General features: G+C 61.0%; 1 protein-coding gene across 2 annotated transcripts; it reads right to left on the bottom strand.

Annotated features, from left to right (window-relative positions):
• Nucleotides 1-4,999: 4,999 nt before the first annotated feature.
• On the bottom strand, nucleotides 5,000-12,675 carry RPL22 (ribosomal protein L22). 2 transcript variants are annotated; one of them, XM_070079376.2, is made up of 4 exons: nucleotides 12,602-12,675; nucleotides 11,232-11,336; nucleotides 8,298-8,422; nucleotides 5,000-5,201 (listed from the first exon to the last, which is right to left on the bottom strand). In XM_070079376.2, the coding sequence occupies exons 1-4, from the start codon at nucleotides 12,650-12,652 to the stop codon at nucleotides 5,057-5,059; spliced, it is 426 nt and encodes a 141-aa protein (XP_069935477.2). In that variant the 5' UTR covers nucleotides 12,653-12,675; the 3' UTR covers nucleotides 5,000-5,056. The 2 variants fall into 2 exon arrangements, with proteins under 2 accessions (XP_069935477.2, XP_069935479.1); XM_070079378.2 differs by having other exon boundaries at nucleotides 12,641-12,675.
• Between the last annotated feature and the right edge of the window lie 673 nt (nucleotides 12,676-13,348).

Raw genomic sequence — 13,348 nt, 5'->3', positions numbered from 1 at the left:
GCGGTGCGTTCCGTCGCGAGCGGGAAGGAGGAGGTCAAAGGTGAGGACGGAGGCCGGCCCTCGGGCGCACGGCTGGCATTCTGCATGCGCACCCCGGGCTCAGCTGCAGCCAGCCCTTGTCTCGCAGGGCCGAGGTGTCAGTGGCTGGCGGAGCTGCCAGCTCTGCACCCCAAGGGCCAGCAGAGGGAGGGCGCCCTCGTGCCACGGCTTGTGTGGGGCCGGACTCTCCGGGGAATCCACGGGGGACCTGCGCCCTGTCAGCCCCTGCCACATGGGTGCTGCTGGGGAACTGGAGAGCTGTGCCCACCTGGCTGAGGGCCCCCAGTGCACGACTTCGTGGGGACGTCGCCACAGCCCCGGCCGCCGGAGCCTGAGCCGCCAGCTGCAGCCGGAAGGCAGTGGCCGGTGGCCTGGGGAGGGCGTGAGGACCTGCAGGGCCTTTCCCCCCGGCCGTCCTAGGAGCCCGCAAACCCGATGAAGGCTGCTCTCGGGCACCCCTGGGAGAGCACGGGTCCTTGCACACACACTGGGAATCCACTCCATCTCCCAGGCCATTTCCCTGAGACAGAGAGCTCCCATCTGGTGGTCCACGCCCCCACGTGCCTGCAAAGGCTGAGGCCAGGCCAGGTTGGATGTGGGAGCTGGGAACCCAATCCAGGGCCCTCCCCGGCCCCCACCCGCCCCATGGGTGGCAGGGACCCAAGTACTTGAGCCATCACCTGCTGCCCCCCGGGGGAGCATGAGCGGGAGCAGAGCCGGGGTGTGAACCAGTAACTGCTATCAGGTGCACTTGGCCCATCCCAGATCCCCCACACTGGACGTGAGATGTTGGGTCAGCCCAGAAAGGGGCCTCCTGCACCGGGCAGGGCACAGCCAGCAGAGGCAGGCCAAGAGGCCAGTGCCCACCCCGCCTTGGTCAATGCTGTGTTTCCTGTCTCAGAGCAACTGGCCCAGCGTGCCGCAAGTCCCTGAGCCTTCGCAGGGTCTGGGTCCTGGTAACCATCCAGGAAAAAGCCCCAGGCACCACCATTCCCACCCCTGAAGCACCAGCTCCCCAGAGGCCTGCCCCCGCCTGCCCCCGCCTGCCCCCGCCCAGGCCGCCAGCCCAGGTTCCACTTCCCAAGGTGAGGTGGAGAGCGCCAAGATACCATTCAAGAAAGAACAGCTCCGGCTGCTCCATGTGGCAGCACATTGGAGTCAAGACGCTCCTCACTCGTAACCGCCCCGCCCCCGTGTTCCCGCCACAGGCCGGCAGGTGACACCCGTTTAATGCCCAAAAGCAAAACAGAAATGGGGATGGTAGAAACAAAAGGGTTTGGGGCAAATCTCCAGTCACTGTCAACACACAGCCCTCGGTACCGTAGAACTACCAAACGTGTGTTGCAGAGACGACGGACCAAAGCGCCTGATGTGAAAAGCAATCCCTAAAAAGAGGTGAACATTCAATAAACTGTGCAATCGCGAGAACAAGCCTATCATTAAGGTTACAGTTCCAGGAGACGAGATCCTCATGTTTGCTGATCACAGAGCCCGTAATTACACCTCAGCGACAATTCAAAAATCAAAATATTTTTTAATATATTGGTTCTACGAGCATCAAGGAAACAGTTTCCAAGAACAGTTTTCGTCGCCGTCTCCACTCGCGGCTGCGCGCGCTGTGCAGGCCGGCACCCCGGGGCAGGCTGCGCACTCTCTCCACAGCAGAACCCCACGCGGTGAGGGCCTGGGCTTTGAAGGACGGTGGCGTCCTCGTGCCCACAGAGATCAAAGTCGGCCCTGCTGCCTGCCGCACGGCTCCACAGAGGAAGGGGTCAGCGGTCGCCCCGCGGCACCGACATCTCTGCCGCTCTCGAAGCCCTTTTCCCGAAGTGTGGCCCTTGAAGGCGGCACCCCCTACCCGCATGGGATGTGGGGTAGCAGTGGACCTCTCGTGGCCCTGAACCCGGAAGTGCGGGGAAGCCTCAGGGCAGGGTACCCGGTGCTTGGCCCCCCGCTGGCCAGCGTGGCCTTCCTGGCTGTTTCACTGGGCCTGGCACAGCCTGGGTGGGAGTGGACGCCCCAGTCTATCCCACTCTTACAGCTCACTGCAAGGCAGTCCTCCGCCTGCCTCCATCAGCCACCTCCTTGCTGGGCTGGAACCCCCCCCCCCAAAAGAAAAGCAACTCCCCCAGCTCACCCCACCCCCCTACATAGTGCATTCCTGTGATGTGGCCAGCAGGCTCTCCGAGAAGCCCAGGTTCTGTGCAAGGCTCACCCAAGGGGACACGGTCCAGCCCTCGGGCCACTCTTCATAGGTCACCCAAGGGGGCACGGTCCAGCCCTCGGGCCACTCTTCATAGGTCACCCAAGGGGACACGGTCCAGCCCTCGGGCCACTCTTCACAGGTCACCCAAGGGGACACGGTCCAGCCCTCGGGCCACTCTTCATAGGTCACCCAAGGGGACACGGTCCAGCCCTCGGGCCACTCTTCATAGGTCACCCAAAGGGGCACGGTCCAGCCCTCGGGCTACTCTTCACAGGTCACCCAAGGGGGCACGGTCCAGCCCTCGGGCCACTCTTCATAGGTGCCACCAGGTTGTACTTTTCTGTAAGACTTTATTCGAAAGCAGAGTGCCGGGGGAGAGAATCTTCCACCCACTGGTTCACAGCCCCAAATGTCTGCACCGGGCCACAGCCAGGAGACAGGAACTCCACCTGTAGGCATGCAGAAGCCCAAGGACCTGGGCCATCCTCCGTCCACCGGAAGCTGGCTAGGAAGCATAGCAGGGCTCACCCAGCAGTCCTGGATGGGATGTGGGCGTCCCGCCGCGCCAGGACACCGGCCAGCAGCCGCCTCTTCCGATCTACCCCGACTGCCTCTGCCCAGGAAGGGGCGGCACACTGCTCAGCTTTCCACGCTTGACAAGCCCGACGGGCAAGTGAGAAAGCAAGCAGGGCGTGTGTGCCAGCCGCAGGCTCTGACGTCAGGGCGGAGCCTCATCCCGTCCACGGGTCCCTCTCACCTTCCAAGGCATCACGTATCCTCTCAAGGCTGAGACCCAAACGTCCCCAGCCGGGTGCGGCCCAACGCCCACCCTTGGCCAGCTCTGCACTCCTGCGTGCGAGGCACCATCGGCGAGCCGAGTTAGAAACAGTGAGCGTCCACACTTGGCTGTTCCGGACACGGCCTGGGGACACTGCTCAGAAACACTCCCACCCGTGGGCAGTCACGGAGCCCGGCCACAGGGCTCTCTCCAGGAAACCGCACCTCTGGAAATGGCCACATCCTGGCTCCCGGCACCTGACCTCTTACCTCTTTGGCTGCACCCACACACTCGGGGAGAGAGAGGGTGTGGCAATGAGCAAGACCATACCAACTTCCTCCTCTGTGAGTCATGACCCCCCCTTGACAGCCCAGGACCCCCGTCTGCTTCTGTGCCTGGACTGGCTCACACCGGGCAGGTGACAGAGAAGCTGGGCTCAGATGTGTTCCTGGGCGCAGCTGGCGGAATGGCTGTTGACGTAATCGGAGTTCACGCTACTCCGTCCCCATCGGAAAGTCAGCTGTCTGCACTCTCTGGACCGGGATCCGAAGGCGTTCTCTGCGGAGGGTTCAGCATGGCCACCTCCAGCACCCGCCAAGGCAGCACAACGGAGAGGAGAATGTTAGGACGCAAAGACCAAGGCGAACGGGGCACAGCGGCTGACCAAACCAATCTGCTGCCAGACTGACACACGGGTCCTTAAAACAAAAACAAAAGCCTTGCACAAGTCATAGTAGCCACGTGTTAGCCACTTTAATATAAAACGTGATCAAAACTCAAGTACAGGAGTTCAAAAAGGCATAGAAAAATCCATTGAGTTTCAATTTTATTACAAGTTTTTGAATCTGGGACTAGTCAAAGAAAAAACTTAGAGGCTAACTTGAGTCCAGGGTTAGTTTTTTATATCCAAACTAAATTCTACATCAGTGCAACAAACAAGTAAAATCTGCAAACCCAAGTCGCAAGTTCCTAAGTCACCGTGGTAAGGGACACAGCCCAGGTGTCTGATGCCTCAGTTAAGCCGAGAACTCCGTGCAGATTTGCATATAGACAGATATCGCCAGAGGCTTCCACAAACAGAACTGCCAAGCCTCCACGCAGAGCACCCAGTGCAGGCCTGGAACATTAATTCCCAGCTCTGCAACTCAGAGCAAACGGACGGCAGGTCTGGGCACCAGCTATAGCACAGCCAAGACTGGTTTTTAAAACATGAGTTTTATGCACTGTAACGAGATGGGGGACCTCAGCAGGGCACGGCGAGGCCTTGGGCACTCAGCAAGTGACACCCTCCCCACCCCGCAGCCAGCTCTGCTCCGCCTGCCAAGACCCTCATCTTCCCCGGGAGGTCCAGCCACGGCCTAGCCCTCCCAGACAGGCCCCGGCCTCCCCAGGCCGCCTCACACAAGCCGCCAGGGCTCATCGGAGGGGCCCCTCTGGGAACCAGCCCCCCCTGCTGGAGGCCAAGGTGACAGGCCAAGGTGCAGACTTGTGGAAATCGCTTATTTACAGTGCTTTTACAAGTTTAATTCAAACCTGGGACTTACACCGGCTCTCCAGGGCGTGACGAGGGGCAGCGAACCTGCTGCGTTTACCACGCGCACCAGGTTCCGGTCAGCCCCAGAAACCGGCTCACTGCCCACGCCACCTCCCAGCGGTCCCCGGAGGAAGGCGCCAGCCCTGCCGGTGCCGCGTGCCTTCCGCTTGTATTCCTCAGCTTTGAGAAAGCAGCGGATGCACCCGGCTGTTGGCTAACGGAAGTGCCCTCCACCTGCCCACTCAGTGGCGACTCACCGGCCGTCTCCCCCCAGGAGCCGCCGCCTCTGCGTCCCCCTGCCATCAGCAGGACCCAGCTTTGCAACAGAAGCGACAAGAAGCCTAATCACGAGTACAGGGGAGCCGCCCACGAGCAGCCCTTGGGCCAGGGTTTCCAGCGTTCTGTGTGATCCAGACTGCAGAGATACAAGGATAAGCCACTGTTTTGGTTCCCAAGTTTTATTCAAGAACTGATACAAAATTTTCCAGATAAATGAGTTTTAATCCTCGTCTTCCTCCTCTTCTTCGTCCTGGTTAATCTGGAAGTATCGTAATTCGTAACTCTCTTTGCTGTTAGCAACTACACGCAACCAATCACGTAGATTATTCTTCTTCAAATACTTTTTGGTGAGATATTTCAAATACCTGCAGAGAAAGGACACTTGAGAACCAGATAGACGGCCTTCTCGCATTCTCAAACATCTGACTGCTGTAAGATGTGCCCACTCAAAACCATCACAACTCAAGGTGCCTCCCGGCAAAAACCAAACCACCCAGCCAGCGCCCTGACCACAGCTTTCAGCCGCAACACCTCAAGTGGCAATAAAAATTACAACAGACAAGAAGGTATCAGAGCTGCGACTGGACAGTGGCCAACGGCTCTTAGTGACCGCCAGAGAAGGGCGCCGTGGCAACACCGTCAGCTCCGCTCGGCACCTTAACACTGCTTGGTGAGAACTCACTCCCGGCCAATGGGCTTCGAGCACTGCACATCACCGTCCCGGGCAGCCTGGGCTGGCAGGGCTGTTCCCATCCCCATCTCTGCTGTGCTGCTCACTCCCGGCACACGGGGACAGGGCCACCCACCGCCAGCACAGGGCACACGAACTGCCCAGTCTGACAGCCTGAGGCCACCTCTGCCCTGGCAGCAGGCAGTGCATTGGAAAACTGAGCCCCCCCCCCCCCCGCCCTGCAACGCTGGCCCCCGCACGAGTGCCGGCTGCTGCACTTCCAATCCAGCTCCCTGCTAACAGCCTGGGAAGGCAGCAGCAGGTGGCATGAGTGCTTGGGCCCCTGCACCCACGCGGAATTCCACTCCTGGCTTTGGCCTGGCCCAGTCCCCAGCCACTGCAGCCATGAGATCTCTGATGGATGATCGAGATCTCCCTCTCCCTCCCTCTCTGCTTTCAAGTAAGTGAATCTTACCAGAAATATCTCAAATAATAACTGAAAGGCAGAAACTGGGATTATGGAAGCCTGCCATCTTGTTTCTTCTCCCACCTGCACCCTCTCAAAACCAGGAGAAAAGGGAGATACAGCCACACAAGCCACTGCGGGGCAATCAACCTCACCAAGCCTCGGTCTCTCCTGGGGACCCAAGACACTTACCGCCTCCAGACTGCTGCAAGGACTACCGAGAGGCCCAGGCGGATCCCTGATGTCAGCCAGGACCCTGTGTTAACCAACTCACCGCTCCAAGAAATGCACTCATTACCCGCGTTAGCCACGCCACAAAGGACCTTCACGGATAGGTGAGGATCGCAGCTCACTCTATCCACGTTTCCCTACATTGAAGTAAATCAAGTTGACTGTTCCACCTAAAAATACCTTCTGCTATCTATTATCTACTCGGGTAAAACCTGCAGAGAGTCTGGATTAGGGACACCCTGAATGCCTCCACAGCACACAACCCTCATTGTTCAGTAGGACAGCTGCAGCAGAAGGCGCAGGGTCCTTGCCTCCTGCACCGGGTCAAAGGGACCTTGTGGAGACTGAAAGGAGGTGCACCCCGGGCCGAGAAGCCAGACAGGCTCTGCTGACCCCAGCCGGCCCCTGGACACCTGGAAGCCTACAACTGCACCTGCTTCCTGCTCCGTCAACTCCGCTTCCTGAACATGAAATGACTCAGAGGCGGGCGATGTGGCACCGCGGGTGGAGCCACCACCTGTGATGCCAGCGTCCCAGGTCAGAGCACAGGTTCTGGTCCTGGCTTCCCCACTCAAATCCAGCTCCCTGCTCCCGAGCCTGGGAAGGCAGCAGAGGACGGCCAAGTGCCTGGGCCCCTGCCACGCACAGGGGAGACCACGCAGAGCTCCGGGCTCCTGGCTTCAGCCAGTGCAGCTATTTGGGGAGTGAACCAGCAGACGGAGGTGTCTGTCTCTCTGTCTGTCCCTTTTCTTCTATCAATCTGCATTTGAAATAAATATTTTTAAAAATACATAAATAAAATTAAAAGCAAAGGCTTAACTATAACCAACTTGTCTTAGCACACCTGAAATTTCCCACTACCTCATTCAATATGATCACAGTTCCTGGGCCAGGAGCTAGGTCAAACAAGTCGGATTCTTTAGTGACTTGTAAGTGTTCTAACCTCACCCTCAAAACCAGCGCACAGCAAGGCGGGAGCAAGGAACTCACGTCTGCACGGGGAAGAACACGGTGAGAGCACGGCCCAGGGCTGAGCTCCTGGTGCCACAGCAGCTGCCCCTGGGCCATCAGTACCGCCTCCGAGCGCCTGCGTCTTGACTACTGCTCCCGATGGTCCAGTTCTTGCTGGTGCACCACGGGAGAAAGCAGGCGATGATGGCTTCAGGGCTTGTGCCCGGACACCCACATGGGAGACCCAGGTGAAGATTCTGGGGTCCCTGGCTTCAGTCTGGCCCAGCCCTGGCTGTCGTGGGTATCGGGGGGGGGGGGGGGGGCAAGGCAGGGAAGAAAACTAGTGGATGCAAGATCTCTCTCCACTTCTCTGCTTTGTTGTTGTTGTTGTTGTTGACAGGCAGAGTGGACAGTGAGAGAGAGAGAGACAGAGAGACAGAGAGAAAGGTCTTCCTTTCGCCGTTGGTTCAACCTCCAATGGCCGCCACGGCAGGCGCGCTGCGCTGATCCGATGACAGGAGCCAGGTGCTTCTCCTGGTCTCCCATGGGGTGCAGGGCCCAAGTACTTGGGCCATCCTCCACTGCACTCCCTGGCCACAGCAGAGAGCTGGCCTGGAAGAGGAGTAACCGGGACAGAACCCGGTGTGCCGGCACCGCAAGGCGGAGGATTAGCCTAGTGAGCCACGGTGCCGGCCGAGACTTCTCTGCTTTCAAATGAAATAAACGTTGGGGGGGGGGGGGGCACTGTGTCACAGCAGGCTAAGCCACGCTTGGGATGCCGGAATCCGCATCTGAGTGCCAGCTAGACCCTGGCCCATCTGTTCCAACACAGCTTCCTGTTAGCGCATCTGGGAAGGCAGTGGACAGCGGTCCAAGTACGTGGGTTCCTGCCACCCAAATGGCTCCTGGAGGCTACAGGCACTTGGGGGGCGAACCAGTGAACAGAGATCTCTCTGTCGCCGCCTTTCAAGTCAACACATTCTAAAACAGGAGAATGCAGCACCTTCACTGCCTGAGATACTGCGGCGTGAAAGACAAAACTTCAAAACTGCCCCAGCTGAGTCCTCAACCACCATTCTAACAGGCGCGCGCGCACTGCGCCAGCTCGGGGAGGGGCCCGCGGCCCCGCCCGCCTCGCCTTACCTTTTGGAAAAGGGCACCTCGGAAGTCACCGTGATCTTGCTCTTGCTCCTCTCGATGGTCACGGCCCCGCCCCCGAGGTTCCCGGCTTTCCCGTTCACTTTGATCCTCTCCTGGAGAAACTGCTCCTGCAAAGCGTCCGTGCAGCCGTTAGCGAGGCGACAGGTTCTCCAACAGCAACCACTTTACATTCAGGCTTTAAAAGACTGAGAGTGGGGTGGGCCGTGGCTTCAGCGCTGAGACACCCGCACGAGACCAGAGGCCGCGGTCTGCTGGCCCAGCTCCCGCACACGCTGGGGAGCAGCAGTGACAGCCCCCGTCACCGAGCCCCGCCTCAGCACCCGCGGGGTGAAGCGGGAGACGGCAACGGCCTCTCAAACACTTCTCAAAAATGAAACCGGGAGCCGGTGCTATGCGTAGTAGACAAAGCCTCCACCTATGGCGCCAGCTCAAGTCTCGGCCGCTCCTCGTCTGATCCAGCTCCCTGCTTAGGGCCTGGGAAAACAACACAAGACGGCCCAAGTGCTTGGGCCCCTGCACCAAGTGGGAGACCAGGAAGAAGCTCCTGGCCCCTGGCTTCCGATCAGCCCAGCTCCAGCCGTTGCGGCCATCTGGGGAGTGAACCAGCGGATGGAAAACCTCTCTGTCTTTCCCTCTCTCTGTAGCTCTGCCTTTCAAATAAATAAATCTTTTAAAAAAAGATAGCAAACCTGTAGCTATTATTCACGTACAGCCTGCACTGTTCCACATCTGCGCACGCTCCTACACGGTGAGACCGCATGGCCACAAAACCATGTCGGGCTGCCTGCACACGGTCACCACACCAGTGCCCCAGTCAAGAGCACACTGGAAAACCAAGGCCAGACTATTCACAGACAACAGATCAGTCCAACTGCGTGTTCTCAGTCCACACGGAGGAAAGAAAACGCACACCCCCGGCACAGCCACGGGGCGGCGGCCTCAGCCAGGCGGTGACCACTCTCCCAGGCCCACGCCTGAGCCTGGGCAAGCGGCTCTCCCCCATGCACTGCCTCTCCCCCATGCACTGCCGGCTCCTGGTCAAAGGGGTTTTTTCCCTTACTATTGCAACAAAGGAAGTCATTTTCAGCTCCAAACTATCATTGTCTTTGAAACTGACACGGGGCCATGGCCTGTCTGGTTGCCTCCCGGCTACTGTGTTTCCAATTCAGTTCCCTGTGACTGCACCTGGGAGGCAGGTGGGTTCCCACTCAGGTGGGAAACCCTGGCGAATTCCTGGCTGCTGGCTTCGGCCTGGCCTACCTCAGGTTCTTGCAAGCATTTGAGACCTTCGTCACTCTTTGAAATAAATAAATCTTCAAGAAAAAGAGGCTGGTGTTGCGGTGCAGTGGGTTACTCTGCACCCTGCAGCGCGGGAATCCCAGCTGGCCCCGTCCAAGTTCCAGCTGCCCCACCTCCGCGCCGGCTCCCTAAGGCACCTGGGAAGCAGCTCAAGACGGCTGCCACCCATCTGGGAGACCAGCACGGAGCTCCAGGCTCCTGGCTGTGGCCTGGCCCAGCCACAATCACAGCTGCCACTCGGGGAATGAAACAGCAACGCAAGATCTCTGTAACTCTGCCTTTTAAGTAAATAAATACATTTTTATTTAAAAAAAAAAAAAAAACCCTCCAATACAAGTATGAATCACGAGGGGAGCAGAGTGACTCAGCCCTGCTCTGCCCAGCAAAAGTTCCCAGGTGGAGACGCCGCGCACAGGCGCCGCCGGGGGGCGGGGCAGGCGTGACGTCAGGACAAGACCACCACAGACAGCTGGAGAGAGCCACCGCGGTGAGGAGGGAAGAGGTCAGGGCAAAGCAGGAAGTCACTGGACAGAGTGAGAGCCAAGGGCACGGACGTCCAGACCGACACAGGCCAGCGAGCTCCGCGTTAACTGGCCGCCACGGGCCAAGCCTGCGTGTGTTTGAAAACCATCTAAGACACTGATCTCGGCGGCCAGTGACTCGCTGGAGACTGCGGAGCGAATGTGAACTCAGGAGACTTCCGCCAAGTCTGCAACGTCCACGTGCGGCCACGAGCCGGCCAGCGACGTGCAGCTGCAGCACGCAGGGGACGACTCCGTACTTCCAGACTGAAGAGGGAGAGACTACGAGGGCCAAGTATGGGGGGAACCAGTACCCGGTGCAACACCTCACCAACCACTCCAAGCACAGCACGGGGTCTGTCCATGGCAAGCCTCAGCGGCAGGCCTGGGGCACCGCATCTGACGCCGCACGGGACGCCCACAGTGCACACCCGGGGGCCTGCGTTCAGGCCCCAGCCCAGTGCAGATTCCACTGGCTAATGCACACCCTGGGAGGAAGCAGCTGGGACCCTGCCACGCGGCTTCTGCGCTCCTGACGGCGTCAGGGCACAGACCGGCGGATGGAGGCTCTGGCTGTCCCTTTAGCTTCCAAATAAACCAAAGTTCAGGGAGGGGCACCACGTTCCCACCCAGCTGCTCAACCTCCAACCCAGCTCCCTACGAACGCGCCTGGGCACACAGCGAGTAGGGCCCAAGTGCTGGACGCCTGCTGCCCGCCCGTGGGGGACACCAGGACGCTGCTCCAGGCTCCTGCTTCGGCTGCAGCCCTGGCCGTCGTGGCCACCTGGGGAACACATCAGCAGATGGGGGCTCACTCTGTCTCCCTCTAACTCTGCCTTTCACGTAAATGAATCGTCTTCAGGAAGGGCAGCCTGCGCCTGGCCGCGCCCTGACACTGCAGGGGGAGCCCCAGGCCCACCACGCGTGCCGGAACCCAGGGGTACGCGGCTCCAGCGAGGCTGCCTGGTTCTCAGGTGCCCGACCCTGCAAACAGGAGGCAGGAAACCAACGCTTCCCCAGCTCCTGGCTGCTGCAGCCCGCCCCGCCCCGCCCCGCCCCGCCTGTGGGGGTGCAGCCTTGGAGCCCCCCCACTTACGAAGTTGGCCGCGTCCATGATCCCGTCTTCCACAGGGTGGGTGCAGTCCAGGGTGAACTTCAGGACCTGCTTCTTTTTTTTGCCCCCCTTCGCCACAAGCTTTTTCTGAGAAAGCAAACAACAGCGGTGAGGACGCCGGCGGCCGAAAGCCGGAACGGTGTCGGGGCGCCAGGGCCCAGAGGTGCGGGATCCACGGGGGAACTAAAGGAAGGTGCTGACCGGTGCTGAGCCGGGGCCTGGGGCTCGTGCCTTTCTGATGACAAGCTCTGCCCGGTCCCCAGACAGCAGTGTCAGTGATGAACCACCAAACGAAGGCGTCCCTTGGTCTGCCACCTCACCCCAGGCTTATTGCTCACCCCGACCCTGGCCCCGGGTCCCAACCCTGGCACCGGGTCCCGACCCTGGCCCCGGGTCCCGACGCGGGCCGGGTCCCCACCCGCTGGAACTCTCCCCCGCATTCTGCCTCCCCTCCCCTCCCCTCCCAGGGGCAGCTCGGGGAGCCGCCCCAGCTCGGCCCGTATTACCAGCACCGTCAGTTCCTGGCCTCGGGATGGGTTTAACCCACGAATGCACCTGCAAACCAACAGGCCTCCGACCTCACTGACACCTCCTAAACCTGCGTACTTACCCGTGCATCCACCTTTTAAAGCTTAGCAAACTCTAGATAAGCCTTTCCGGGGACACGCCTCCCCTCCCGGCCCTCTCCGTCTAAAAGGACTTCGCCTAAACCCTGCACTCTGTGGGTCAACGTCTCCAACACCCAGCGTTACAGAAACGACTCCGGAACCAGAAGCACACAGCGCAGAGGCATTCACAAGGCCGCCGAGCACAAGAGAGAACCGGAAATGCTGGCCCAGGACCCCCAACACCAGAGTTCAGCTCCGAGCCGGCTTTCCGCAGGCAGCGCAGCACCGCCCATCCCGGCCGGGCTGAGGGAGGCTGGCGCTGGCCCCCGCCTGCTCAAGAGCGGTCGGCTCGGCTACGCCCCCGTACACTCGCCCGGGGGTGCGAGCAGCGCCCTCCGAGTCCGGCCTCCCCAGGCCACCCTGCGCCCCCCGAGCCCACTCGCCCGGGCGGGGGCGGCCCGACAGACAGCTCCCTCTCCTCCCCAAGAACCAGGCCCCCGAGCCAAAGGCGCGCCCGGCCCGCAGCCTCCACGCCCCAGCTCCCCGCAGAGCAGAGGCCGGCCTCGGGGGCTCCGGGATCCCCAGCCCGGGCCGCAGGCCGCGGCCTCCTCTGCCCGCAACGTGCTGGGCCCGCTCGCCGTCCCGGCCCGCTCCGGCCGGCCTGCCAGCCGAGCCGGGCCCGATGCTGCAGAGCGGTGTCCCCAGAGAGCCTGGGCAGACGGCGGCCCCTCGAGGCCCACGTGCCTCTCCCGGAGCCCAGGCCTCACGCGGAGCCATACTAACCACGGGCGCCATGGCGGCAGCGGAGGCAGAAAGGGAGGTGGACGCACTACGCAGACGCAAAGAGCACGCAGGGCGCAGGGCACGCAGGGCCCAGACAGCGCCAATCGCTCTGCCACGCCCCTCGATCGCCGCCATCGCCTTCCGTTCCGTGCCATCGGGGAGCGATTGGTTCTCCCTGAACGCAAACGCATCCTCTTCCGGGCCTGCGGGATGAGGAAGGAGGCCGGGCGGCCTGTTCCACTGCGAGCGATCGGCGTAGGGGGGGAGCACCAGTCTGGACGAGCCCAAGGAGAAATAGAGGGGTTGACTCTACTTGGGAAGAAAGGAAAAAAAAAATTAAAGACATGCAGCGAGCCGTAAATCACCAGCTAGTGGCACAGGAGTGGAACCCACTGGCTTGGGGAGGTGGGGAAATCCCTGTAGCCGTGGGGAAGCGGCAGGTTGAGAGGTGCCCGAGCCCAAGGCCACTGTGGCTCCCTCCCGCCTGCAAAGCCCAGCTTGGAGCCTCACGCCCGGGGGCTGTGGGAGGCAGGCGCAGGCCCAGGTGTGACCCCTCCCTGGGTGGGCCTGGCAGCCGGCCCGGGGGCCTCCGCGGCAAGGGTCCTCGCGCACCCCCAGGCTGCCCGCCGGGCACCCGCCGCACCCCCGCGCGTCCCCGTGGGATGAGTTCTAGGGTGCTGGAGGAAGCCGACCCCACGCCGGCTCCTC

This window comes from Oryctolagus cuniculus, chromosome 7 (assembly GCF_051225735.1).
Source record: "Oryctolagus cuniculus isolate XC-2025 breed Fujian yellow rabbit chromosome 7, ASM5122573v1, whole genome shotgun sequence".
NCBI classification, from domain to species: Eukaryota; Metazoa; Chordata; class Mammalia; order Lagomorpha; family Leporidae; genus Oryctolagus; species Oryctolagus cuniculus.
This window is presented reverse-complemented; position numbering and strand designations above follow the sequence as displayed.

What these genes read in the sequence shown, in the direction of transcription:
- RPL22 (XM_070079376.2), bottom strand. Translation starts at nt 12,652, where the DNA reads ATGGCGCCCGTGGTTAGTATGGCTCCGCGTGAGGCCTGGGCTCCGGGA. An exon ending in AGGCCTGGGCTCCGGGAGAG is followed by an intron (nt 11,337 to 12,601) that starts GCACGTGGGCCT and finishes TTGCTTTCTCAG; the next exon opens with AAAAAGCTTGTGGCGAAGGG. An exon ending in TCATGGACGCGGCCAACTTC is followed by an intron (nt 8,423 to 11,231) that starts GTAAGTGGGGGG and finishes GACGCTTTGCAG; the next exon opens with GAGCAGTTTCTCCAGGAGAG.